The sequence below is a fragment of the Manis pentadactyla genome, chromosome 14 (genome assembly GCF_030020395.1).
Source record: "Manis pentadactyla isolate mManPen7 chromosome 14, mManPen7.hap1, whole genome shotgun sequence".
In the NCBI taxonomy this organism is placed as follows: Eukaryota; Metazoa; Chordata; class Mammalia; order Pholidota; family Manidae; genus Manis; species Manis pentadactyla.
The window spans coordinates 89,524,497-89,552,386 of NC_080032.1; the positions used below are offsets into that span (position 1 = coordinate 89,524,497).

The 27,890-nt window shown below is 45.0% G+C and overlaps 1 protein-coding gene and 1 long non-coding RNA gene across 6 annotated transcripts in view; one reads left to right on the forward strand and one right to left on the reverse strand.

Moving 5' to 3' along the window:
* TMEM117 (transmembrane protein 117) overlaps positions 1 to 27,890 on the forward strand; it is a 393,659-nt gene that overhangs the window by 71,954 nt on the left and 293,815 nt on the right. For 4 of the 5 annotated variants that reach the window (XM_036889401.2, XM_036889402.2, XM_057491441.1 and 1 more), the window contains one exon: positions 21,855 to 21,987. The exons of the other annotated variant lie outside the window; for it this stretch is intronic. In XM_036889401.2, coding sequence (XP_036745296.2) covers positions 21,855 to 21,987 — 133 coding nt within the window. The remainder of the gene's footprint in view (positions 1 to 21,854; positions 21,988 to 27,890) is intronic. 5 annotated transcript variants of the gene reach the window in all.
* LOC130680596 (uncharacterized) lies at positions 25,034 to 27,866 on the reverse strand. The gene is made up of 3 exons (XR_008993615.1): positions 26,738 to 27,866; positions 26,502 to 26,628; positions 25,034 to 26,301 (listed from the first exon to the last, which is right to left on the reverse strand). It is a non-coding gene; the product is annotated as an uncharacterized LOC130680596 (long non-coding RNA).

A 27,890-nucleotide genomic window follows, 5' to 3' on the forward strand; every position in this document is an offset into this window, starting at 1 on the left:
ACGTCCAGCTGAAGGCGTCCTGAGAGCGGAGCTTCGTCAGGCCCCAGGCAGAAGTCGGACTGTCCAGGGTGCAGTTTCCTGAAGGGCTCTTGTCTGTCCACAACGTTTGTACTGATGTTGGTCATCTGTGACATATTCTAAGCTTTGTTCTGGACTATCCAAAGATACATTTATTTTCAGTGCATGTTGGGGCATTTACTGTGTGCGGTGTAAAGTGCTGGTTGCCCGCATACACACTTTGAAGAGGCCACACTACAGGGCCCTGTGTCTCTGCCATCCTGAACGGGGTTCACCGCAGCGTGGTTTTGGCATATTGGCGTCACGTGGGAAATTGGGTGTTGTTTTCTTAGTGGCTCACTCCATTAACAGAAGACCTTTGACACTCATTTTAGGTGTGTTTCCCCCCACATTTTAATTTCTTGTGAAGTGTGAATATACAAAACTCAGTAATTTCCAGCCATTATAACAGCGGTGGCCACCCGAGGGGCGTTTCTGCCCAGTGGCCAGCAGACCGTGAGGCACCTCACATGTGTTCCCCTGAGCTGTCCTGACTTGCATGAGCGGAATCGTTAGTCCCAAGCAGTGTATTCGAATGAAAATGAGCTTCAAACGCCATTAGAACTGGACTTGCCTCCCCATAGTCGCATGTCCTTGTACAAATTGCTTCTTATCTCTGAGGATGTTTGTCCTAAGGATCCGTAGATACCCATTTTATCTTCAGTTGTAAAAGGTGGTCAGAATCAGTCAGCCTTCAGTAAGTGTTTGTACTAAGCTTTTCCCGTTGAACTGACAGGGTGCAAATTGAAGGTGAGTTTTCATTTGAAAATTGGAGCCCACATACAGTTTTCTCAATCTACTCTCAATGTGTCTGATTCTCATAATTACAGTGAAAGATCTACTGCTGGGATTAGGCAGCTTCAGTTTGCCACAGATACTGTGTTCGAGTAGGGCGCCTAGACACAGTGTTTGTGTGTGTGTGCTTGCTCGCTTTTCCCTTGAGATCCGCCCTAGAGGTCCGCTGGGACAGTGTGCCGGGGACAGAGGCGCCACCATGCAGGCAGAGCCCACCGGTGCAGCCCGGAGCAGGGGCTCTTTGCAGAAATCACTCTTGTTAACTTGCTAGGTAATTAAAAAGAAGAATCGATTAGATCCTTCATTATACTTGAAGATAGCCTCATGATTTTAAATTATTTTACATTTTAATTCTTTCTTTTCTGGTTATTTTAAAAGAAATACATGAATGTTTGGAAACTACAGGATCAAATAAAAGAAATAGAGATAGAGATATATATGAGGCAGGGGAAGGAAAGATATGAAAAAGAAAATTTAAAGCACCCAGCTTTCCACAACTCTTAACTGACTAGAATACAATTTTATTTCTGGATTTTCCTCATTTAATGAAGAATTACAAGGTAAGATGATACAGTTTCCCATCATGTGGTTGCCCATGTGGTAAGGGATGTGGGATCAGGACCTAACTACAGACATCGGGGGGAAGTCCACTCAGGAAGGGACTTTGTGATGCACAGGGAGCAGAGGTACTGGTTTTATGAGGACAGAGGCCCAGGTGCAGAGGGAGGCAAGCGAGGGACCCAGTCACTGCATCTAGAGGATCAGCGGGGCTTGGTTTCAGGAACAAGGCAGAAGCCTAGTTGTTAAAACTTTGCCAAAGATTCAGTTATCAGAGCTGGACTAATAGCAAGGCTGACCTGATACCCAGGGCTAGAGTTGCCTTCTCAGGAAGATGCTACTGGTCCAAAGCCTGAGATAAGATCGAATCTCCAGGAGAGATTAGAGGGTCCCCCGTGGAGTGGGAAGGCATGGGGGTGGGGGGGTCTTGGAACATGGCAGATCTCAGCGGTGTCACCCAAAGGTGACTATCAATGTTTCAGAAGTTAGAGGGATATAGGGTGACCCAGATGAGCCAGTCCTAGATTTAATGCTATTTTGCACTTCCATTAAGTTGATAAATTAGGGGACAAGCCATGAATTACTCAAATGACATTAAATAAAAGTAGTAGCTTGTACTTTGGGAAATAAAATATTTCAACATTATCTTGAACAACTGATTTTTAAAATAAATGATGAATACCCAATAGCAGCAGCTTAACAAGGAGAAATATAGAGAAGTACCTTTAAACAGAAAAAAATAAATGCTAAAAATAAATTATTTCTACTAAATTACTGGCGAGAGGATTGAGGACCTTTATTTTCTGGTTGACCTTTTTTGGACAGCTCATGAGGTATTGATGGAATTTTTAAACTGCGACATTAGTAACTTTATTCTTGCCAGTGTTAAGGTCTCCTAAAATTTACTTGTTTTTGTAGAATCCAGTTACATTTAGAACAGGGATGAAATATTTATCAGATCTCTATGTGCCGCTTGGCAGGTACTTCTCAGAAGAAGTATTGTGTTTTTTTGGCTACAAGTCAAGGAAAGTGGATACCATGAAGTTATGAAAAGGAAAATCTGATTTCTCTAGTGCTCCATGGAAACGGTCACTAAGTGCTTCTAATTACTGCTTCTGCTGGTGTCTTAATAAGGACTTTTTAAATAAATTGAGTGTTGGGGACATGAGGTCAATCACATACAAGAGGGAATTATTGAATATCAAATGGACAAAAATATAACTTGGCTGAAAAGTTCTGAGAATGAATCATCCTACTTTTCTTAAATGGGTGTATCAGGGCAGCAGAAAAATTTATTAGAGTGATTTCCATGTGTTGCATTAATAATCTGCATTCAATTGCATTTGAAATGGTTACAATATTTGAAAAACCCACTGAAGTTGGCCAGTTCCTTTTTAGATAAAGATGAGATGGAGATGTTGGTGCTGTGGGGACACTGTAGTTCCCTGACATTAGGAAAAATGGCACCTGCTGGTAGGAAGATCGGAAAAGATGTGATTCCTGCCCCAGGAGGGGCTGATTCTGCCTCGGTGACCCCTGTATGTCCTCACGTGCCATCATTCTGATGTCTGAACTTGTTCTTCCTCACAATGAAACAAAGCTCAGTTCTTTAACTTTTCTCACTCTCCTATTTAATGATTGTGCATTCGTGGAGTGGTGTGCTCTGTCTAAATGAATGCCTGGTCATTGTGCCAGAGGGTTTAATTTAAGAAAAGAAGTCTCATTTTCCTAAGCTCGGTTTGCCCAAGTAACCTGGCATCTTCATGGATCAAAAAGAATGATTTTTTTAATCTTTTCAAAATCATAAGATAAACCAGATTTTTAAAGTAGTTGCTTAAAGAAATTTTATTTCCTTAAAAACAACTTTTTATTTTTAAGATCCTTTCTGATATTAGTGTTTTAAATTTATCTTCATCTTTAAAGTGGGAAGTTTTTAGTAGACCCTGAATTACTTGTAACCAATTCATAATGTAAAGAAGCAGTTTTTAAAAGATTGGAAAACTGTGCCTTTCAGATGAAACAGCATTTAAATTATTGGGAGAATCAGTACTAGACAGGTCAAGTATTACTCTGTTTCTAAATCCAAATGGCAAGGCAGACCGTGCTTGAATCACGGGGATCTGTTGGCATAGATCTGATCTTTGAATTGTCACTGCATCTCCATAGCTGAAGAAAAATCTATACCCAGCCCAGGGAAATGTTTGCATTCCAGTTCAACCTGCAGTTATGGAACCATGCTTCCCTTCAGTCCTGAACACTGCATGAGGCTTTAGATGGCCTATGGTGTGTATGTGAAAACTGATATTGGTTCCACCAGTTCTAGAGTCCTTACCATGCCCTTTCTTAGGAGAGACTTTCTCCAGAGGTCCTTGCCAGCAATTCTGTATCAGTTGATCATTTATCGTTCGCAGATGAACCTTAGCGTTCATCTCCCTGATACTCTATCCCTCTGAAGAATATACAATTATATTACTAATGTTCTCTGTCCCAAGAAATACCACTCCTTTACATCATTATGCTAAGCAGTTTAGTCTCTTACTGTTCCCAGTTTCTTTCTTCTAATGTAACATTTGCTTCAGTATTTGCATATCAAAAGGTCAGTTGTTTAGTGTGTGTGTGTGTGTGTGTGTGTGTGTGTGTGTGTGTGTGTGTGTGTCCAAGGTTTCTGGTCCCCTAAGTTTTGCAGAAAGCTTTGAAATGGCACTTCAGTTGAAAGGCACCGATGAGCTTCTCAGTCCTCAAGCTAGAGCGCTTGGGAGGCTGTGTTCATTGTCCCCAGTATGCACGCGGTTGAGTTTTTGAGGCCCCTGATGGAGGGCTGGGGGGTGGCCCTGATGGGAGATGAGGGGGACAAGAGAATCTCCCTTCTCTTCCAGGCCAACCCTATGGCTGGAGGCTTTGTCTTACTACATTTCTCCCATTATATTGCATTTTAAACCACACACTATTTTTAATTCAATTTTATGTGTTTGTGTGTAAAAACGATGTAGGGAATTTGTATCTGCGCACCCTTGGATCTGTAGCACAAGTGTGCTAGGAACACCCTGAGTGTGGGTTAGAGACGGATGCAGACCGACTTGCTCCTGTGATTCTGGGACATCATTCAGGCCTGGGGCAGGAACTTCTTTTTCCATGAACCCCTGGATCTGGCTCAGGAAATCCTTATACTTTATAGAGAAGGAAATAAACTCTGTGCCCAGCCCACTGCCAGCCTTCTTTTTCATCTCCTCCATGTTGTCTTGGGATCCTATGCTCCCCAAACCCCCAAATCTTTCTGTTGCTTCTGCTTAGATGAGGTGAATGACTGTATTAGTTAGAAACATTTATTTTCTTAGGAATTGTCAAAAACATAATATCATTACTGACACTTCCTTGTTTTTATGCTTTGGTTACAATGAATCTATTCATTTTTACCAAATATTTTTTTTACCATCATGCTGAACTTTACATTGTTTTTGGCCATTAATTGTTTTCTACCCAGACATTATTTTCTCTATAACATGCTTCTTCTTTATTTCTGTTAATACTTTTTCATAGTTGAAAAATTTGTATTAGGTGAATTGAATTGTTAAAAAGATGCTAGAATGGAAGTTTCGTGAGGACAGGGTTTCTTATCTGTATTCTCAGCACTTAGAAGAGTGGCTGGTGCCTGGTAGACCATAACATTTGCTCAATGAATGAAAAGATTATATGTGATTTTTTGCCCCCCTTCTTGGTTAATGTCATTCTTAAGGTACTGATATTTTTATTGGTCTTTTCCATGGGATTTTCAATTAATCAATAGCCTTTATTCTACTTTACATCCCCCAAGAAAATTAGTCTTATTACTTTGTATTTTCATTCATTTCAACCAAAAATAAACTTCACAGTTTAAGCATCTATCTGTCCTATTTTCCTTCTGTGTTTTTGGATGACTTAAAAAAATCAGAGCTCTCCTTCAAGGAAGACTTGTCATCATTGAGATTATTCACAAAAGGTGTGTGAGGCTTTGAAATACTCCACAGGGAAAGCTCAAAAAATATTTTGAACAACTGGAAATGTTTTGAGAAAAGGAATACTTTATATAAGCTCCAGGTCAGTGTTTCTTAGTCTCTTTGGGGCCACTGATCCTTTTGAGAATCTGGTCTCAAACATTTGAACTTCTCAAATGCACATTCTGATATATAATACTGAATTCCCTTTAGGAGGTTCCTAGGTCTTTCAAAGCTCGTGGTCTGTCTGTGGGTTCTTGCACTCCAGTTAGGGAATTTGACTTGAAAGGCGTCTGCACTAAACTCTAAATGCTTGGGCTCAGGGTCCAGGTATGACCCGTCCTTCACCATAGGAAAGCGAAACAATGGTGAGTAATAGAAACATCTTACTATTTATGATCATATTCTAGTCTTCTTACTGTCCTTAGATTTACATAGGGTAGGAAAATTTGTGTTGGGTATCTGTCTTGTCACATTGTGAAGTAAAGGCCCTAATGATGCCCTAAAGGATGGGGGCTGACAGAGGGACTTTGACCTGATAGGAGGCTGGGACAATCTTAATGTCTTAATGGGATTCATGGGGGAAACTGGACACAGGGCAGGGAGCAGGAGCAGTGAGGAGGTAGATCTGACCATACGCAGCTGTCACTGTTTCAAGCTGACATCCAGTTGTTCTCCGGGTTTATGAGTCATTCCAGTTTTTGCCCTTGTGTGACAAGTTGACGTTATAGCTCGCACTCTATTATCTCTAGAAAATCAATACAAATTGGATTTATGCAAGGCACAGAATCACACAATGCACTTTAATAAGAGAAAAAGGGAAAATATCGACATCTCCTTTTAATTAAGCACTTTGTTCACTTCCATCACAGCAAAAGAAAAAAATCATTATTTTTTACTTGTTTACAGAAATACAGTTGAGAGCAGCTATATTACAAGTGACCAAATATTAAGTGTATCTTGTTAAATGGGACCAGAGGTTCCGTGGGCTCTTCCCTTTGTACTGATGCACTTCAGTAGACAGAATCCCCCATGTGCTCTTGTAGTGTGAGGTATAAACACCCAGATGCAACAGGTAGAAATGCTCTATCCTTTCCTTATCTTCTCTGGTGCACCGGGGTAGACAGGTCACAGAGTTCTGGTGAAATTCAGTCAATTATGTGCACCTGATCCTATAGGCTGTGGCACAGCCAGTGTGTGGGGGCTGGGGTACCTGAAGGAGATTTGGAGCAGACGGCATTGGAGGGCTTGGAGCTGAGCATCTATCTATGGAGGAAAAGCCAGTTAGGAAACTGCTCTTGATTGCTGAGAGTCTTCGTGCCAATGAACACCCCCCACTTTTCCTCTCGATTGTGGCTGCACTTTTTTCTTCGTGATCGCCCATCCAAGTCTGACATGGTGAATGAATGAAGTCATTCATTCATTTCACAAATAACTGTGGCGCTCCTACTGTGGGCCAAGCACTGTGCTGGGCATTCAGTGGAGAACAGAACAGACACCATCCCATCCTCGCCACTGGAGAGATGAGGGGAGAGGCCGAGAGCACTGGGGGGCCCTCAGAGAGGAGGAGGTGAGGGTGGGAAGACCCCCCCATTAGGATGGGGAGGGACCCACATCACTGCAGCTGCCCCGACCTCCCGTGTCGCTTCCCTCCGGCTCTTCTGTGACCCAGCTGCCCACTGGAGCTGGACGTGCACTGCTGTGGCCATGAGGGAAAATAGTGGCAGGGTCAGTGGGCACTGGGCAGGGAACAGGAGGGTGAATGCCAGCCGCCGCCACCTCGTGTCCTCTCCCTGGCGTGTCTGGGCCCCTTGATGACGCTGGTCTCCGGAACAGACGAGGGAAGCACGAGGGACAGCGGTACCCGGCAGGCAGGCTGGGGAGGCGGGATCGCTGTTCCCGCGGTGGGCCCGTCGCTGCCGAATGTTCTCGGTGCCTCACTGCAAACCATACGAACCTCTGTTTTCTTTAAAAACAGTGCTTAGATTATTGAGCTAGAACAGGAACATGGTGTAGAAGTCAGAAAATGTAGCAAGGTTCAGAGCAGAAAAAATGTTCTTGTAAGCCTGACATCTAGAGCGCACCGCTGTTAGTGTTTTGACCTGTTTTCTTATGAATGTGTGTTGATAAAACATGAATTTACACCCTGCATGCAGTATTTATCATGATTCCATCCCCCCTAGGTGATTGCATATCGTTTATAAACACATCGTATTGGCTGCATGGGTCCATCACTTCTCTGGGCCGTGGGGTTTGGGGGAGCGCTCGGGATCTTCCTGCGAGCTGCCCTTTCTTTTACAACTTACATCGCTGCAGCGTGAGCACCTTAGCCCGTGAATCTTCCTACCTTGTCAGGGAGGGGAACACTGCTGCGTCCCTGCTGCCGGAGTGCGCGACTGTGGGGTCCTGGCGGTGCCCCCTCCTCAGCCTCCGGGGCTGCACAGAGGGCATCTCGGGCAGCCCTGTCCTCCGTCAGAGGCGCCCTGGTCCCCGGGGCTGAGGGGCGCAGCCGTTAGCCAGGACAGTGCCTGAGGCTTTCTGATGTCCTGTTGGCCTGAGGTCCACCCAGGCTGCGTCTCTGTTGCTACGGCTCCGGGCAGAAGCCCCTGCCCCCTGTGCTGCTCCCCGCGGTCCGACCTTCCTACCTGCCCCAGCTAGAGCTGGAGGGAGGGCACAGCGGCCGAGCGCCCGCCCATTCAGGTGGCCTTACCCTTCGGCCCTTTGGGTAAGACATTCTGTGCCTAGTTGTAAGTGTGATGAGTCGTGTGCAGCAATCAAATCTTGTTTTATTGATACAGAGATTTTTTGATATAAAGATAAAATAAAAAACAATTCACCTTGGGTTCATGCCATGTGTCAGGCGTCTGAGTAGGTGATTTACACAAATGCAATGTAACCCTACCAGCGGTCCTATGATGTGGTTAATACTATCACCCTCGCTTGTGGTCATGAAGGGTCAGAGGCAGGGGAGGCTGCCCAGCCGGCTCCAGGTCCTGCCGGCGGGCAGTGGGCACACCGGGCTCCGAGCCTCGTCTGCCTCCGGAGCGCTCACCCCTACTCACTATGCAAATCGTAAACATATGTGTACAGGTTTTAGCTGAATTTATTTTTCTTTCTGAGTTCTTGGGCTAAAATACAGTCAGGAAGGTTTACAATTCTTACCTGAATTTTCAAACCAGTTATTTCTAATTCTAGGTTCCTTTTCATTTTTATCAGGCAAAAAGTAAACATTCTTCTGAGGACTTAGAAACCTGTAGAATGTTGGCGCTGGAGTGAGTGAGCCCAGTGGTGTGCCGGTCCCATCGCCTAGTTGTGTAGACTTAGGCTGTGATTTCCAACAGCGGCTGGTTGAGGCTGATCTAGATTTCTCTGTGCGCGGCCAGATTCTGTTCTGACCTCTGCCCCAGTTGCCTGGTCTGCGGCGCTCCCTTCCCGTTTGCTAGGTTGATGCCCTTCGTGTTCTTCTGTAGGGGCGGGGAAGTCCTTCCGCTCTGGTTTCTGCTCTACCAGAACCCCCTTCTCAGCAAGCACACAGCCTGTGAAAGGCCGTAACTGTCAGACACACTCACTCCGTTTGACAAAAATATTGCCTCCCTGCTGCCGTCGGGCCCAGCAGGTGCTCTGGTTACGGCCCTTTCGGGGGACATCATTCTGTCTTCGCCCCGACATTCTTTTTAGTCAGTGGCAGTGCCCTTTTTGTGCAGGCAGGCTCCAGCTGGTGGCATCCGGCTGAAATGGGCGGTATTTTTATGTCGTCAGCCATGGCTTTTCGTTCCATTTTCAGAACCTCTCTTGCAGGATTCTGGGGGCCTTTTCCGACTTCTCTTTTTTTTTAACTTGCTACAAGATTCTCACAAAGGTCAGCAGCAAAGTTTTTCAGGGCCAGCCTCACCCGAGAATCAGTCACTGCCTAAACCAAAGGTCATGGCGCCGTGTTAATCCTCTCAGACAGCTTTGCATCACTGCGGAGTTCATTAGTTAATTAGAAGCTACTCTGGATTTTATTTTTCAAGATGAATGCTTTCTGGGCTCTAGGCCTTTTCTTCACATTTCCTTTCCTTTCTTTTTTGAGAATGAACTGATGCTGGCTTGGTACAATGCTCCCAGTGGGTCTCGCTCCCCTGGCTCTGCCCCTTCTGCCGGGTCCCACGCCTGTCACCTGACCAGCCCTGCAGCCCCTCTGCATGCTCCCCAGGCTTCTGGACATGCTCCCTTCGGGCTCAGCGACCACCCACACACCTGGGGGCATTCTCGTGTCTCTGTACAGTTTGATACCATTCACTGTCCTCTCCTTGACATTTTCTTCTTCGATTTCCTGATGAACATTATCTACTGTATCACTCTGTTTTCGGGGGACTTCTGTGTGGTTCTTAAACTTCCAGTTTCCTACAAGTGTTAAGCCAACCGCATGAGGAAGTGCTTCCATAATTCAAAACCCGCCGCGTGTGTCTCTAGCCGCCCCTCCATTCCCCTCTCTCCTCACTTGGTGCTCTTCCTGGTGACCTCATTTACTCTCAAGAATTCACTGGACTGATGCAGGCAAGCTTATAGCTCTGTGTCCAGCATCACTCAAAATATTTCCATCTCTCATAGCCCTGCTGGATTCTGGTATTTTATAGGAACCCCAGGTTCAATCTGTGACCCCCTGCCCTGCTCAGCATCCCCACCTCAGCAGCCAAGCTCCCCAGTGCCCCCTTTTCTCCTACTGCCTTTACGGTTTCCTAGTTTCCTGAGTTTGAAACACCGAAGCCTTTCTCTGACTTCTCTGCCAGTTACCCAATGGTATGGATTTTATCCCTTAAAGGTCTTAGCTTCTCTTGCTGTTGTTGTTTTCCATTCTTCCTGCCATTGTGCCAGTTCTGACAGCTTTGTGTAAATTAATATTCTAAAGCATAATTTAGGGAGTGCCTCTTCTCTGCTTGGAGACCTAATTATTCATTGCGTTCAAAATTAAGAACAGCATTCAGCCAGATACTCACAGTCTTCACAGCCTGGCCCTAAGCCACCTGTCTGCCGTCGCTCCTGTGGGCTGCCCCCTGCATCTTACATGCCACTTGCATTATTGTTTTTTGTTAGCCTTCAATCTACATCCCACTTTCCATCTCTACACCTTTACTCATAATGTCCTCCACAACTGGACTCTTTGGCTCCAGTTATAATGAACCTGCCCATCTTTCCATCTCATATTTAATAATGCCTTTATTGATTCTCTTGAAATAATGTCATCATTCCTCATTTGAACCCTACAGCATTTCTGGGATTTTCTGTGGCACTTTTCTTACTGTGCTCTGCATTATTTATATTTATTGGTTTATCTATCTAGCCTAGAAGCTTCAAAAATGTAAACACAGTATTTTCTTTCTGATCATTTTCCTCCAGCACCTGCATGTGCTCAGAAGATATTTAATAGATATTTTATAGATGAATGGATTAATGCATTTTGCTCATTTTTCAGTGCATTTATATATATTTAACATAATACACATATAAAAAACATTGCTTGGTGGAAAGAGGAAGTTTTGGAGTTTGGTATAGTGAGATTTAGAGCCTGGGTATCTGACTTACTAGCCACGTGACCTTGGACAAATCACGACTCTCTCTGAGCCTGTACTTTCCCATCTGCAGAATGGGGGCGGTCACACCTCATGCTTACTGTGACGTTTGAGTGAATTATGGGAAAGACCTTGACAGAGACAAAGAGCCAGTTAAAAGTTTTGTTTTTTCCACTCTCTCTGTTCTCATGTGTTAAATTTCTCTGAAACTCAATTGTTTTTTCATTGCATTTGTTTTAATGTTACCTTGTGTTTCTGTGTAACCCATCTCCCCAGTTAAATGTCAAGTTCCTTGAGGGAAGGAATGTTTTTTTTAAATTCACAACAAGAATTAAGGTCAGGCTCTGCACAGAGAGCGCTCAGCAAGTACTTGTTGAATAAATGAGCTCGACCCTTTTGCTCGGTGGATGTCCTCGGTTCACTGCTCTGTCCACATTGGCTGCTTCTCTGCCTCCGCCTCTGCCTGGCTGCTGTCCTCTCTATGCCGGGTCTCCCAGGTGCCCATCTTGTGCTCTCAAGGTGACCTTCTTCCTGAACTCCTTAGTCCTAAATCTTCCTCTCTCCAGATCGGCCACACTAGAGCACCTCTTGTCAGCAGGACCAGAACAAAGTGCAGTGAAGGGTCTTTTTGTCGGATTTAACCAGTGAATCAAACGCATCTCACAGACTCTGGTTTCTCTCAGCTGGTCTGAGCTCTGCTTTCCTTTGGTATTGGAAGGCAGTGTGCGTGCAGCGGGTTGTCTTAAGAGGAAGGGATTCAAAGTCAGAGATCATATCAGTAACTTGTCTGTAAAGATTGATTTGAATTCCCATTATTTCTGATTTTTTGTTTGAACTCAAGGAGAGATTAGAAAATAAGACATCCCAGATGACTTCCTGTTGTGATGGAAAACAGGGCTGCTGCTGGATCTGAATTAACGTGCAAGCAAATCTGGGTGTTATTTGTGCTTTGGGTTTAATGATACGGAATAACTCGAATGTGCGATTTTGTAAGGCAAAGGCATTGCAATACAGCGATGGGTTTGGTGAATTTATGTTGGTACGGCATTGTCGTCGTACTATGTTCCAGTCGGTCTGAAAGCCACCTTGCTTTCAGGTTTTCCTGAGCTGATTCCTAAGCTCAGAATTAAGTAGGCTTCCCCATCCCAGGCAATATGCACAGACATGCCCAATATGCACAGACATGCCTTCCCGGAGGAGCCAGACCCATTTGGGGTGCTCTGCAGGAGACGCTTGGTCTCTGGAGACAATTTTCTTCTTCCCAAATTATTGAATAAGTTACTTCTCCCCTTTAAGTAGAAAGAGGTTAGCAGGGATCTAGCTGGGGAGCATTCTCTGCTGGAAGGGAATGGCCTGGACTAGGGAATAGACATTTCCCCTGACAGTGTTAATCCTTTTAGGATCATCTGATGATTAGAAAAAATGCTGCCCACTTATAATGGATTTATCCCAATATATTTAATAAAAGGAATTGTCCTTTATTTAGTAGCTACCTAAAAATGATTTTTTTCATGTATTTGATGTGTAAATTAGAGTGGCACCTGGTCACACAAATGGTCACACACTGGCCATTTCACAAATGTGACAGTGATCCTGATGTGCTCCCGAATGGGTGTCGCTGTTTTATCTTACCCGTTAATGATAAACCACAGTAGCATCTAGCCTACCGCAATAACAATATTGCCCACCACCAGCGCCTCAGAAGTTATTACTTCCCTGAGGCACTGACAGATAGCTCTTCCCAAAACTGTACAACAGGCTGATTCCTATAAAACTATATTTGGAAATGTCTTCCTACGAATCTCTCTGAATTTGCTGGTTTGCATACTTGATTAAATAAAAACTTCGTAGGATGATTTTTCTGTCATAATTTCAAGTTAGTGTACTATAAAAATAGTCGATTTTATTTTGTGTAGTCACATAACTGCACCGAGGACAGACAGTTCTTTGAATTGAAAGTATTGAGAAATACACCCATATTGGAACCACAGATTTTTCATGTCCTCATATACAGAAAAAAAGTCAGTAATATTCACCAGTGATTAAGTCACAGTAAGATACAGCTGTGATGTTCAGGATGGGGAAGCAATTTGTACTATATAAATATTAAATACTAGATTCTAGCTACCTAAGTTACTCCTTAATAAAACACTTGTAACACAACCTAAATGACCGTATATACAAGTGTCTGTTAAATAAGAGTGAAAGAAAATAGTCAGGTTTCAAATAAAAATGGTACTTCCTGTGAATTCCAATTGGTTGCATATCTTTATCTTCTATAAATGCAGTCAGTTGGCTGTCCAGAGAGTGGAGTGGTTCTGAATTGTTTTGTGAGTTTATTCTTTCATTATCTGAGGTTAGTTATACATCTCAGTAGATTTAAACTCGGAAGCACGTTGCCTGTGTGCCTGTGGATGACCGAGCCCCCACACCTGCGTCACAAAGCCCCGTGTTCACTCGGTTCGCATGGACACTGCCCGTCTAAAATAACTCCTGTACATCTATTATCTTATTGGTAACATGGAATCACAACTCTGACTAAGAGGATATAAAATATGGTAAAAACCATGACACATTCTGTGAATTATAGTAGAGATTAAAAGAAAATAGCATTAATTAATGACATTTCCTACACAGAGGCTGCCCTTTGAAATGATTCTGTTATTCCCAGGCTTTCATGCTAGGAAGGTTATTTTTGCAAAGGTTCTTTTGCTTTGCCATCAAAATGTCCAACATTTTATTAAGGTAAAGTAAGCATTTTACATTCTGAATATTACACCTGTTTTGTGGCTCCAGATCTTTCCTCACAAAACCACATTAGATTTTGTTTTTTCCATGTTTCACATTCTCAAGAGACTCCTATTAGCTTTCAGAATAATTATAGAGCCTGAAGTTATTTATTGGTGTGTAACAACTGTCCCCAAATTCAGAGGTTTAGAACAATGACAAATATTTGTGATCTCACAACAGTTCTTCTGGGTCAGAAATGTGGGAGCAGCCTGGTTGGTCGTGCGTTGGGCTCCCTCAGGAGACGGTGGTCAGTTGTCAGTGTGTCGCCAGGCTGCAGTCACGGGAGGGCTTCCCTGGAACTTCTCCCCCCAGACGACCCTCTAAGGTGCTTGGCAGGCCATGTTAGCTGCTGGCTGGAGCCCTCAGTCCCTCCCCATGTGGATTTTTTCATAGATATTATTGTTGTTTTACTTTAAAACAACTTTAGGGAGTTATAATTGGTATATGGCATGTATTTAAGTGTACGGTTTTGTATGTGTGTGTGAAGCCATCACACTAGATGGAAGTGTCTACATGGGCTTCTGTGATCCCTTTCTCATTCCTACACACCTCTAGGTGACCATGTTCTGCTTAGAAAGCACGTATCTGTGCTTTCTAGAAACTTGTAAAAGTGGAATCATGAGTATGTATGTATGTATGTACTGGGAGGTATATCTATTGGTTATTAATTTTAGTTATTATTTTTCAGTTACAGATTTTCCAGTTGATTTTTAAAAATAGATCCCAGTTCTCTGGTAAAATTCATACTCTCTTCATCTATTTTCTTGAACATATAAATTATATTTATTTTGACTCCTAAGTCTTAGAACTCGCGTATTTTTATCATCAGAGAGTCTATTTATGTTATCTATATTCTTTCATCATTTCCAGTACTTTATCTTGTTTCCTTAAGTGCCTATTTTTAAAAACTTGAATATCAGAGATAATATGTGAAGAACTGTGGAGGCTCATGCTGACATCATCTTCCCTAGGGAAAATTATGTTTTCTTCTGGCAGATAGACAGTGGATTTCAGGCTTTGATGGATTGGTGTGTTTCCGGTTTGTCCTTACTTCTTTTTTTTTTTTTTCCTTCTTATTCCTTTTTATTTATTTATTTTGGTATTGTTAATGTACAATTACTTGAGCAACATTATGGTTACTAGACTCCCTCCATCACCAAGTCCCCCCACACACACCCCATTGCAGTCGCTGTCCATCAGCGTAGTAAGATGCTGTAGAATCACTACTTGTCTTCTCTGTGTTGCACAGCCCTCCCCGTGCCCCTCCCCCCGCACTATACATGCTAATCGTAAGGCCTCTTTCTCCTTACCCCCCCCCTTATCCCTCCCTTTCCACCCATCCTCCCCAGTCCATTTCCCTTTGGTACCTATTAGTCTATTCGTGGGTTCTGTGATTCTGCTGCTGTTTTGCTCCTTCAAGTTTTTCTTTGTTCTTATACTCCACAGATGAGTGAAATCATTTGGTACTTGTCCTTCTCTACCTGGCTTATTTCACTGAGCATAATACCCTCCAGCTCCATCCATGTTGTTACAAATGGTAGGATCTGTTTTCTTCTTATGGCTGAGTAATATTCCATTGTGTATATGCACCACATCTTCTGTACCATTCATCTACTGATGGACACTTAGGTTGCTGCCATTCCTTGGCTATTGTAAATAGTGTTGCAATAAACATAGGGGTGCATATGTCTTTTTCAAACTGGGCTCCTGCATTCTTAGGGTAAATTCCTAGGAGTGGAATAGGTAAGGATTTTTTAAAAAACTAAAACTCTTTTGAGTTAACAGGCTTTGAGCTAATCCCTTAGTGACAAAATATGTCCTACAATCCTAGAGTTGAATGGATCATAAAAATAATGTAATCCAACCCTTTCAACTGTATCTGGCCGTTCCTTCTTGTCTGTGTGGATGGGAACTTGACGGGAACTTACTGCCTCCTGAGAGAGTCTGTCCTTTCATCTCTTTCTGACTATTACTCCTATATATGAAATATTTAACACTGAAGACCCCCTCCTAGAGGAAGTCGTCTCTAACCTGCAGTTCAAGGCCCTCAGGAAACACAGGAGTCAGCCGAGAGATAGGAAGGAGGGTCCCATGCGAGGGTTCAGCTTGAACGTGGAAACTGGAATCTGTTGGGTGCTGATGGAACCGAACAGAGTCAGCTTGGGTCAGAGCCACAGTGTCTTCTCTAAGTTAGGGTGCTGGAGTGTTACTCTGTCAGGGTGTAGTGATCCCCGAAGGATTTTAAGTGAAGGGATGATGGGACACACCTGTGCTTCAGTTGGATCGACCGGCTGTGAGGATGGTGGATTGAGGTGGAAAAGGCTGCACGGAGTGGGGAAGGCCAGTTCGGTTGTTATAATACTCTCATCAGGAGACAAGAGTCTTCAGCACCAAGATGTGGGGGAACCGTGTGGACGGAAGTCCTCAGACAATGTGGCTGTTGATTGAACTGGAAGGTGTGCAGGAAAAAAAGCAAGAAAATCAAGAAGGAAGCAGGTCGCGTGTTAATTTGAAATGACAAATAGTACAGTCAAGTAGGGGTGGACCTAGGGCCGGGAGGGCCGGTGGGGAGAGGGGCCCAGTGTGTGCTGGAGTGAGGGGTGGGCAGGGGGCTCCTGTCCGTACCCCGAGTCTGCATCGGCAGCGGGACGTCCAGGAGCACAGCGGGCAGGCGGCCCTTCCGTTCCGAGGCGCAGGAGGAAGGGCCTGTGCCGGAGATGCCGGGTGGGGCCCCGCGTGACATGGTCAAGACGCAGGCTGAGGGGGACAGACCGTCACCACTGATTGGGAAGGGGAGGGAGGAGGTGCCCGAAAGGGGGAAGTGCCGCTGCATTTGGCCTCCCGTGTTTCCTGGCCGGTGGGCAATGACGCGCTGGCAGCCCTCGCCTCTAAACCGCGTGCGCCTTGCCCTGAGCTCCTGCTTACCGGAGCGAGCAGACACCATCATGCTGCTGATTTTGCAGACTGACTTTTCTACCACTGCACTTTAAAGAAGTCCCAAGGTTTGCGGGGGTCCTGCAAACAAACCTTTCAGCCTGTTCCCCTGTCCCCACTTCTCCTCCTGCTGCTTGAGTGAGGGTCTCTGCAGCCTCTTGAGCACCATGGGGCCATCTAGATAGTGGCTTGGGGGCTCCCCAGGGGAAATCTGAAACCGGTGCCCATACACGGAGGGCAAGGAGAGATCAGAGGAAGAGGCGGCCCGGGCCGCCTGGTGGGCGCAGCTGTGACAAGCAAGGGGGCTCGCAGACCAAGATGAGCAGATCTCAGCACCCGCCTGCCAGAATTTTAAGAGTTTATACAGAGGCCTTAACTGGGCTCAGTCACGTATCCTGTCCAGATGGTCTCAGTGACACATTGCTTGCTCATGGCTGCATCCTTGAAAATGGCTCCCACTGTGGGAATTGTGGGCAAAACGTCCATTCCTAGGACAGAAGGGGTGAGAAGTCTTTATTGTCCAAGTCCAGCTTGGGAGGCACCTGGCAGTCACATCCCTGGATGACCTCCCCCGACAGATGGCTGGGGTCCTACCCAGGTCACTGCGCTCCTAATGGAGGCGGGTGGCGGTCCTACCGGCTCATTCCCCTGGGACCAGCTCTGTCCCCTTAGCTGACTCCCAATGCCGTGACCCTTGATACTTCTTCAGTCATCACCAGCATCCCTGACCCAACCCCAGGTGGGGTTCTGCCTCCTTGGAGGCCTAGTGCTTTGCATTCTCTCTGAGTGAGAAGCCCATACTCTATCTGGGTGCCCTGCTTTAACAGCTGCCCAGGATTAAGGCTGCCCCTGCCTCTGCCTGGAAGCACAGACACTTCTCCTCTGAGACTGTTTTGTTCCTCCTTGTGAGAATCACATATGAACAAATGGGCCCAGAACTCAGGATAAAAGTCTCGCTGTGAGGTGGGAAGGAAATGATCCATTCCATTTTTTGCTGATGAGAACACAACAGCAAATGCCAGGAAGACGAGTACTTGCTTCATAATTCTCCCTGGTACACTTGTCTGTTTCTATTTTCCACAACACATGTGGGCTCATTATATATTTTTAATATGCTTTTGGAAAATTAATCATGTTAGAATTTAGTGACATCTTAGTGGCCCCAAACCTACTGGATTTCTAGGAAAGATTCTGTGGTTCTAGGTCGTTTCTGTTGACTTTAACCAACATTCACAGCAGTCAACCCCTGTGTCCTCCGTCCCTCACCTCCAATTCACACACGGGCTTGAGTACTACGGTGATTATCCTATTGTTCTAATATTTATTTTCCATATCAAATGTGATCATCTATACAGTTTAAGAGAGATTTTATTAATAAATAAATATACACTCAGATTTACAAATATATCTATGATTAAAATTAAAGCCATCTGTGACCTTGTCAGAACTGTACCCCTCTTAAGTGATGTTTTTTATTTCTGTTGACCCACAAGGACTGTTTTTACTAGGCTATTTCCTGAAACTTCTCTAAAGGAAAGTGTTATAAAATTCAGAATTCTGTGACCTGTAGGAAAGGTGGCATATCATTTGTTGTCTAAACCAGCACACTTAAAGGAAGGGGGCCCCTCATGGTGCCAGGATTACAGTTGCAAGTTGCTGTTGTCCCAGGCAAACCACACGGATGCTTACACTGGGGGGTACACATGGCGCATTTTCGTTTGACCTCGTCAGGTGATTCTGAGCTTCTTGGTTTGATGAGAACACATGGGATTGAAGAGAGCAGGTTGCTGCTGGCGGTCTGCATGTCCCTGTTCCAGCGTTAAGATGGACACTCAATGAGTTAACCTTGAAGGTGCTTATGTGAAATTTTTATAATGTGATTGACTCAACATTCGTGTCACACCAGTTCTGACCTTAATAAATTGCAGCATTTCTATTGTGCATTTCAAGTGAATTTCAAGCTGCATTAATCTGCCATTTTGTTCTAATGAGTGTAATGGCTGAAATTAGTGCCAGGCAATGAGTTTGGCAATGACAGCAGAGATAGTACTGTCACATTTCTCTTTTTATCAACTTTGTATTATTTCAGTGTACAGTTAACTCACTATGTCTTATTTGCAAAGTGCTCTGAAATTGCCGGCATTATTATTTGACTTCTAAAGAACAACATTGGTGATTTTTTTTCACATATGCATATGTTAAGAAGGAAATTTACATTTAAATTCTCAAGGAACTCTGGTTGCTGGTCTTTACAGTTCTTCCACATAAAGTGCTGAATTAAATAAATAAGTCTTGGATTGAAGCTGAAAAGGCTTCATGCAAAGGGAACCTTGAGCAAGTGAAGTGGGGTGGGGAAATGGGACAGGGGTCATGATATTATAAAGTCTAGTTGGCCTGTGACACAGGTCCAGCTTATTCTTTAACTTAATCTGTAGGCTGTTTTTCTTCTTCTTCCAGCCTCTTAATCAATTAAGTGGGCTCAATTTATAACCAGGACACTTTGAAGTGCAAATGAACCTATGTTGATAAAGGATGCCAATATCCAGAGCAACACAGTCACCTAAGTAACCCTATTCTTACAGACAAAACTTCAAAGGAAATTATGAATCACCTGTATACATCCTGCCTTATGCTGACCCCTATCCAAAAGGCCCTATAAAACCCCAAACCCTTAAGCACACCTCCTCTCTGAGGTTGCTCACACTCCTCTCTCTTTGAGTGTGTACTTTTTAAATAAAGCCTTCTCACCACTCAACTTATTGCGTTTTGTCTCTGAGCTCTTCTGGTGCTGAGTATCTTTGTCACTTTGCTGTTTCATTCTATTTCCCACACTTTCGCACAAGTCTTCACTCTGTGTCTGTTCTCCAAATAAGTAGGGAGGGGTGACTGAGAGCTCTGATTTGGGCTTGCAAGTTCCCATTGCCTGGGTGACTCGGGCAGGACTGCAGCTGTACCATCATGCTCTTCAGTGGGCTGCCCCCAAATCTCCTGTCTTTGCCTTTGGGAAGTTCTCAGAATGTAATCTCACTCCATCCAGGGCTCTGTGGCTCCCCCAAATCCTGGGATGGTGGGGGCTTAGTTCCTGCTCTGTGCAGACTAATCAGACACAGGACGCCAGGTGACCCTGGCTACGGGAGTTGGCAGGGGACCTGCCCTGTGCCGAGCAGGAGTTCAGTGAGCTTCCCTTTGCTGCCTCTGCTCTTCCTTGCTCTCTGCTGCCTGCAGGGCTGCTGCCATCCACTACCACGCTCGCTTTAATGAATTCCTTCCTTACCTACACTCCTCTGCCCTGCTCAAGAATTCTCTATCAGAGTCAAGAACCATCCCCTGTCCAGGCTGAGGTTTCACCTCAGGGAGAGACCTCCCCAGACGCAGCTGGCCAACAACACAGAGTAGCCCATGAGTCTAAAATAAGGTCACATTCTCATTATACCCAAATGATGACAGACTTCAGTATCCTTACTGCCTTGCACAAAGCTCTCTCTCCAGCACCTAGAAACATAGTTGGCATGTCATAAACACACATTAAATATTTGTCCAATCAATAAAGAATATTTTGTACAGTTTGCTGTAAGATATTATGGCACATGTTTTTTTTTATTCTCAAGCATTCTGTGCTTAGTATCTTTTTATAATATTGTGTGGAGAACCTCCTGGCTTTCTGCAATTATTGATTCAATTAGTCAGCAATTCTAGAAGGTTATAACTTAGCAGGCTGATATCATTTGCTTCAGTCGAGTTTTCCACATTCTTCTTTTACTTATAATTCACATTCCCCCTGACTTTCAGATTTTCCCTTTACTTCTCTTGTACGGGACAAGAAAACAGATGATGTAACCAGATCTCCTTTTCTTTGTTCCATTTAACGTTTTAGCTGTGCTCACATTTCTGTCAGCCTGGTTTCCAAATGCAATCTAAAGTGCTGTTTTAATATAAGTGAGCTAACAGTGGAAAATTCAGGAGTTAAATCTTAAAAGATTATTTCTTCCTATGCTCAGTAATCTATGTGAGAGCTACTGTCTATCCCTAGAGATAAATTCCAGATGGAACTGTGTATTTCTATGTATGTTTTATATATAAATATGTGTATAAATATAAATATATATATATTAGATTTGTCGCCATGAATAAAAATTGAATTTTTCTCTAGTGAGGAGATTCTCTTGGAGGATTTTAGGCCTGCCTGTGTTACTTGCAGCTCCTGTGTGTGCCTCCTCGGCATCACCTAAGACACTTCTCCAGGAAGGGAGGCACGTGTGACAGTCCATCACAGGAGAGGCCGGGGTGACGTCTGCTCCTTTTTTCTCACTCCCGTGGTTTCCCATCTTCCTCCCCGTCCAGGATACCAGTGTTCTCAGTTCTTTCCTCTACCATGGATTGGAGCATTCCTTTGGGCTAATTCTGACATTAGTAATTTTTATTTTAGCATTCATCCTGGCACATTTTTTCCTCTTTGAATATTTGCATTTTAACATTCTTTCTCACTTCAGCATTTATCTTTGTAACTGGAGTTGCAGGCATCAGGGTGGGAAGTCTCGCTTGCTGGGGCCCCACCAAGCTTCACAGCGCAGGTACATGCCCCCCGCCCTCACCTCTGCCCCTCCAGGCCACACCTGGGGCCACGCCTGCGCGGCACAGACAGTCTCAGCTAAGAGCAAGGCCGAGTCCTTTGTCTCTGACGACAGACTTTATTTTTCCTTTTAAGTTCTCATGTGCCTTTAACAATTGGATCTTCCTGTAAGTGAGGTCTGCCTGATGTCACCATCTGGGCTGTCAGGAAGAAATGGGTCTAGGGGAGCAAGAAGGAATCATGCAATTTGTGCAATATCTTTACCATTCGCCTTCAGTAATTTCAGTATAAATGAACCAAAAACATTTGTGAAATAGGAAATAGCAGGTCCGAGTGTTCTAATTCATCTTGTTCTCACGTCAGTGTTACGAGTGACCTCTGTGCTGACTTCTCATTCAGCATTACTGGTTCTAGGGTGGTACGGGGTTTGTTTTGGACTTTGTCCATGAACAGTTATTTACAGAAGAGCAGAAAGGACATTACATTAGTGGCTTCGCCCTTAAGGCAGCAGTCCTATGGCAAAGACCTGAGAATATAGCAAGATAATAGAGATTCGCTAAAATAAAAGCAAGGATGTATACATTTTGAGTTTGATGTACACTGATCTCTAATATATTCATATTGCAGGTCAGTTGCTCCGGTTAAAAATGTTCCGAGAGGACCACGGGTCGTGGATGACAATGTTCTTCAGCACAATTCTCTTTCTCTTCATATTTTCTCACATATACAACACGATCCTTCTAATGGATGGGAGCATGGGGTAGGTTATGTTTCCCCTTTCTCCTGTGATGAGTGTTATGTCTGAAACTCGTAAGAATTCAAAGAGAATTTTTTAGTTTGTAGTAGTTCAAGTCTCCTCCGCAAATATCCTACCCTGAACGGGTATAATCTGAGCATTTTGCTTAAGATATTTGGAGTCTTTCCTCCAAGAGGCTCCTAGCACCTTACAATGCTCACACTGTGTTCTTTACTCCCTAGGACTTCTGTGTGGGCTAGTGTGAGGCCAGGGACTAATGTCATTTTAGGGACAGAGTATGAGAACCAGTGAGAACTCACTGACTTATTTATACTCACATGGTTGGTAGAGCAGAGCTAAGAAGGTCTCCAGACCTGCCGTTCCAGTGCTCTGCATGCCTGGTTAAATAAAAGTGTTCCTTATTGGTGGCATTTTTTTTTTTAACTCTCTTGCCAGTTCCAACAGAGAGACCTTTGTTAGAAATGGGTCGTTTTAAAAGTGGGCCACCCTGTATTAGATCCAGGGTTGTGATCTCTACTTATCAAGTCACCATGGCATGAAGATGTGCTAACAAGTAGATTGTAGATTCTCTTACATTTTCTCCAGTTCCAAGTTTCCTTCTAGTGTGTTTTAAGGGCAGAATACAAGGATAGTGGCTCAGCCTACAGCACTGAGAATTAATTCTGATAGTAGTAAACTACTTTAAATGTTTGTGGGGTACTGAGCAGGTTCCTAAAGAAGGTCTTGGTCTATCCTCTCCAACGGACTGGAAAGCTAGGGTGATACCCTTTTCTTCTGCATGGAGGCTGGGCAAGATTGCCAGCCAGTTCTGTAGCGGAAGGGTTTTGATGTTGGGTGTGGTTTTAGCCGCTACTGTTCAGAGCTGAGAGGGGCAACTCAGTTAAACTTAAGATTGTTTTTTTCCCCTCACCATTAAAAAAGATGAATAGTAAACGAACATCAAGTATTTCACAAAGTTTACTAAAGTATAATTTAGCCCATACAAACAAGTGGTGAATTCATGAATGTGATCTTAGATCAAATGTTCAGGCTTTAGGAAGTTACTAAAATGCTTTGTCTGTAATTATTTCTTGGGCCTCACATGGTGCTATTAATACTGGGTCTACTTTTAAACGGTGGAGTTTCCAGCGCCCACCCACGGCTGGCAGGAATAAGCTCGGCCCTGGAGCGGTGTCTGTGATGGCAGCGCGGGTCTGCAGCAGCTCTGGGGGTCAGCCGGAGAGGCACTGCGCACGCTCGGCAGGGATCACAGGGGAAGGCACGCATTTCTTAAGCTATTGTTGGAAATAATACGTTCAATAACATACAAACATCCTTTGCTTAGAAGCTGGCTTCTCGTCTAGTCCTGTTTGCTTGTTTTGCGTTACATGGAGCTAGCAGGGTCTCTGTTAACCAGAAGCGCTTATCCTGAGGAAAGAAGTAGATTTAAAGTGATTAATTCCATGCCGTGATGCCCTGGCATATTGGAGAGCACTCAGCTAATAATAAAATGAACTTTTTAAATTGAAGTGTTGTCGATACGCAATATTGTATCGTTGCAAGTGCACAACATAATGATTCAACACCTATCTGCATTATTAAATGCTCACCCCCACCGGTGTGGCCACTGTCTGCCAACAGAGATTAATGACTTATCTTCAAGAGAGCTTGTCGCTGCTGAGTACTTAGTACCAGACTCTAATTGTCTCAGTTAAACCTCAACGTGACCCCACGCAATAGGTATTTTTATTACCTCCATTTTACAGATGAAGGAACCGAGGACCAGAGAGAGTTCCTCCCTTGCCTAAGGTTCCGTTATAATGAAACCTCTACTTTGCACAATTACAGGAATAGCTGAGCCAGTAAGTAATGGGCTCTCGTGACGCAGCCTGCGGTCAGGCGGGCACGGGTGGGACTGGCGGCTGCTCCTGTTGCCCCGTCACTGTAGCTCTGTATTTTGTATCATTCAAGCTGAATTTGGAACTTGAAAGAAATGGGAGGTGTGTACAGGAAACAAGAGTTTGTCTAGAATGTGTGCGTGTCTATCTTAACGAAACTTGAAGGTGATTCGTTTTGTTCTCAGACTCAGCGCAACATCCCATGTTCTCATATCACTCTTGAATTCTTCACCGAATTCCTCGTCTTTGTCAGAAAGGTAATTCCCCGAGAGGATAGCTTAATGGTGCCGCTTAAAAAAAAAATCCAAAGCAAGGGAAGAATGGTTTAGTTCTACAGATAAAAGTAATTAAATTGCCATTCATATGTTACCAAACTTTTACAACACACAGCGTCGGACTGGTGAGCAAATGGTAGGAATGTAAACTAGGGGGGAAATCAGCTCTTAGAGAAAATGGATATAAATGTGTTTTTGGGGTGTTCCAGGAGACACCGTGTCATCAGGGGCACTGCCTGGGGGGTGGGAATGATGGAGTCGGAGGGGTGCAGAAGGACAGCAGGCACACGGGCCCCGGATGGACCGGGTCTCGCGTCAGAGGATGGCTGGCGGCAGAGACGGGGATCCCAGTGTGTCCCGGCGTGTGGTCTCTCTAGGAGTATCGGTCTACAACCGTTCTGAAAAGGGTTTCAAAGATTTTCCGTGATGGCTAGACCTGTGTGCATGCATTTTAGAACCCCTTTCAAGCCAGAAACCTTCAGGCCTTCGGTGTGTTGGTTTAGGGTTTCAGAAAGGAAGAAAGGAGTTTCCCTAGAATGATTCCTTCCTCCCCCCACCCCCGCCCAATTTTAGGATGGGGTGTAAATCAGGGCTTAGCCAGAGTACCATGGTCCCGTGTCACAAAGAACACAACCCCTAGGTTTGGCCGGACCATGACGAGTCTTAGCCAGAACTGACCCAGTTGGGGTCAGCGTGCCTGCCCGTGGCACTTGCCTGGCGGCGGGTTCCTGGCACTGACCGTGCCGGCTCCCTGGCCGTGGGGAGCCAGGGGGAAAGGTGGCCAGACGGAGAAGGAAGGGGGTCAGTTAGCTGGCTGGGCCGAAAGGGATCAGGGCTCAGACAATCCATATTTCCCACCATAATGGGACCAAGTCCCTCCCACTTTGATTCTCTTTGCACCTCCATACCTCCCACCACCAAAATGCAAAAAAATCTTTTATCCTTTTAGCCGAAATGAGACTAAATTCATCTTTCCATAAATATTTGAAGTTGTAGGTGAGGATTCTGCTGCAGAGAAGGTTCTGATCCTGGGCAGAATTTTATATCTAGACCTTCCGTAAGCAGCTCCTTTTCACGTGGTGGTGGTCCAGGCAGCCCGAAGCCACTCCTGCTACAAAATCCTTAGAAAAGCTGGAAAATGTAATGGAAATTTACTGAGTGGAAGCCGAGCAGCCAGACGGGGCTGAGGAGTTTTGAGTGGAAGCCGAGCAGCCAGACGGGGCTGAGGAGTTTTTAGTGTTTGTTTACTTGGAACCCTTTTGACATTGTCTTTCTGAAGAACTTTGTCGTGGAGTTTTCATGGCATCCATACTGTAAAGCCTTGATTTAGGAAAGGCTTGCCCGGTCTTTTCAAATATCCCAGTTTCTCAGAGTAACAGAAGTGTTGTCTCAGGAATGAGATGGGGCAGAGCGAGGCGTGCAGTGGCGATGTGATAAAAGGATTCCAAAAAGCGCCACTTGGTGGCAGCAAAGGGCATGTTTTGAGCACCGACCGCCTGGCCTGCAGGCTCTGTAATAAGGATTATTTTGTGCTGTGCTTCGCCCCCTTTATGTTCTCTTATCAGGTTTCAATAATATGTAGAGACAGGTATATGGACACATATGCATGTCTGTACGTTTGTGGACTTACTCCAGAATTACAAAGATGAATACTGTGATTTGCACGGAGGAAATGAGACACTGACAGACTGACGGAAGTTCCTCCATGAGCTGAACGCGTTTCCGCAGGCTGCCCACCGTGTGGGGCGGGACACGAAGACGCCGAGGCTTGTCTGGGTTTAATGACCAAGAAAAGCTTCATTTGTCCTGATCCAAAGCTTTTCCAGAGAAGCGTTACAGGTTCTAACTAGTACATCACCGCGCGTTAGGTATTGCAGAGACACAAACTGAGAAATAAGACAGTGATTCATGCAATTTTGAAAATAAGTATTTGTATTCATAGTCATATTCAGGACCTGAAAAAAATGAAGGGAAGAATTAAGTGGGGGGTATGACGAAAATGGAGTAGACGTGGCCTGTCCCCTCTGTCCCCTTCCTGATGGTCTTAGTGAGAACCGGCATCGAGCAGTCGGTCGGAGAGCTGACGCGGTGCGGGGGCTGGTCTAGAGGAAGTGGCCAGAGGGGACGTTTGAAATGGACGCTTTCCTGAAACCTAACAGGCATGGCTTGGGTGTTCGAGGGGGCAGCAAAAGCGAGCAAAGATAAATAGGAGGAAAAAAAAAACAGGAAAAAACAAACAATAAATAGGAAAACCAAACAAGCGAGAGACGGTCGTGGACTTGGCTGTGCCTGGAGGCGGCTGCTGCGCAGCTGCGGCCCTGGACGCCCCCGTGCCCAGCCGCCCGGCCTCAGCCCGCAGTCTCACCCTCATCTCCTGAAGCGCGACCGATGAGCTGGTCCGCGGCGTGTGCACGCGCCGCGCTGGAAAAGATTCTCCGATTCACAGCCTCAGTCCCTGCTGCCAGAGGTATAGGTCTCCGCACATTATTTCCCTTTATCAGAAAAAAATTCAGGGCGAAATTTCACTCCAGGTAGCGCTCCCTTCTTTACAAAGTTCAGTGTATTTCAGGCCTTCCCTGATGCTTTCAGACCCTCACTCACACTGTCTTCCTAGAAGTGGGACCCCTGGTGCGTCTTTTTACTGTTAAACTTCACTTGCTGTTGCTCGTCAAGGGCCAAGGTGCTTGACACGCCCCCTGTTGTTCACTCTGATGGTTTCGTTCCAAGGATGGAGTGTGCGTTTGTTTCTCTGTTTCTAAAGAGCTAAATTTGTTTTGGTAAATAGCAAGGAAAAATTGAACTACTCTTCAGTAATGTCAAACTGTACAGTTTTGCATGACTTAAACTGACAAAATTATTCAAGTACAAAGCTATCAATTAAAAGTATAGTGGATGAACAGAGAGACAGGCTGTTCTTTTCAGAAGGATGGGCAGGTCGGGATGGGTGAAGGGTGGAGGCCCCGGGCAGGGCTCAGGAGCTGGGGTGGAGAGAGGGCTTCACGCTACAGTGGTAAAGCTCGCAGGCACGTGAGTCCACAGCTGAAGCGCTTGGCCGGCTGCTGGAACAAGGCTGAATGCAAATTCTGCTGGAGTGGTGCTTTAAATAATTTGTTGGCTTCACTCTTAATTAGACTAAACATTGACTTGCTTGTATGATTAATTCACAATAATAGCACAACTAATTACTGAGGCTGAGTAAGGGGCAGAGCTCACTGCTGAGAGGGGCTGCTGAGAGGAAAAGCCGAGCATGGAAATGAATGGCTGGGTCTGGTCAAGAGGGCTGGCGCCATGGGGCACTGGAGGGGGGAGGCAGGCTTGGGAGGAAAGAGGGAGAGACTTGTTCCGCCAGAGGCAGCAAGCAGCGGGGCGCAGTGTGACCCCACCGGTCCTGCCCGCCTTGGTATCCACAGAAGGAAGGAAACAGCAGAGCGTATCCAAGATTATCCCAGGCCCACTGGTGGGGTCGTCTGAACAGATGAACTTTTAATAAAGCATTAATGGAAAGCATAATCAGCATCGCCACCCTTCCTGCTCTGTGGGAGCGTGTCGCTCTGTCCAGCTCGGCCCTGACCAGACAGACTGGACAGGTGCTCTGTGCTCACCGTTTATAGCTGCTCATTTCAACTCTCTCTTTAAACAGTTTATCAGCTTGTTACCAGGGGAAATTTTTGATCCTGGAATCAGATTACCCAGGATTCAGTCCCATCTTAGCCACGCACTGGCAAAAATAACTCAGACAAGTCAGTTTCCTCGT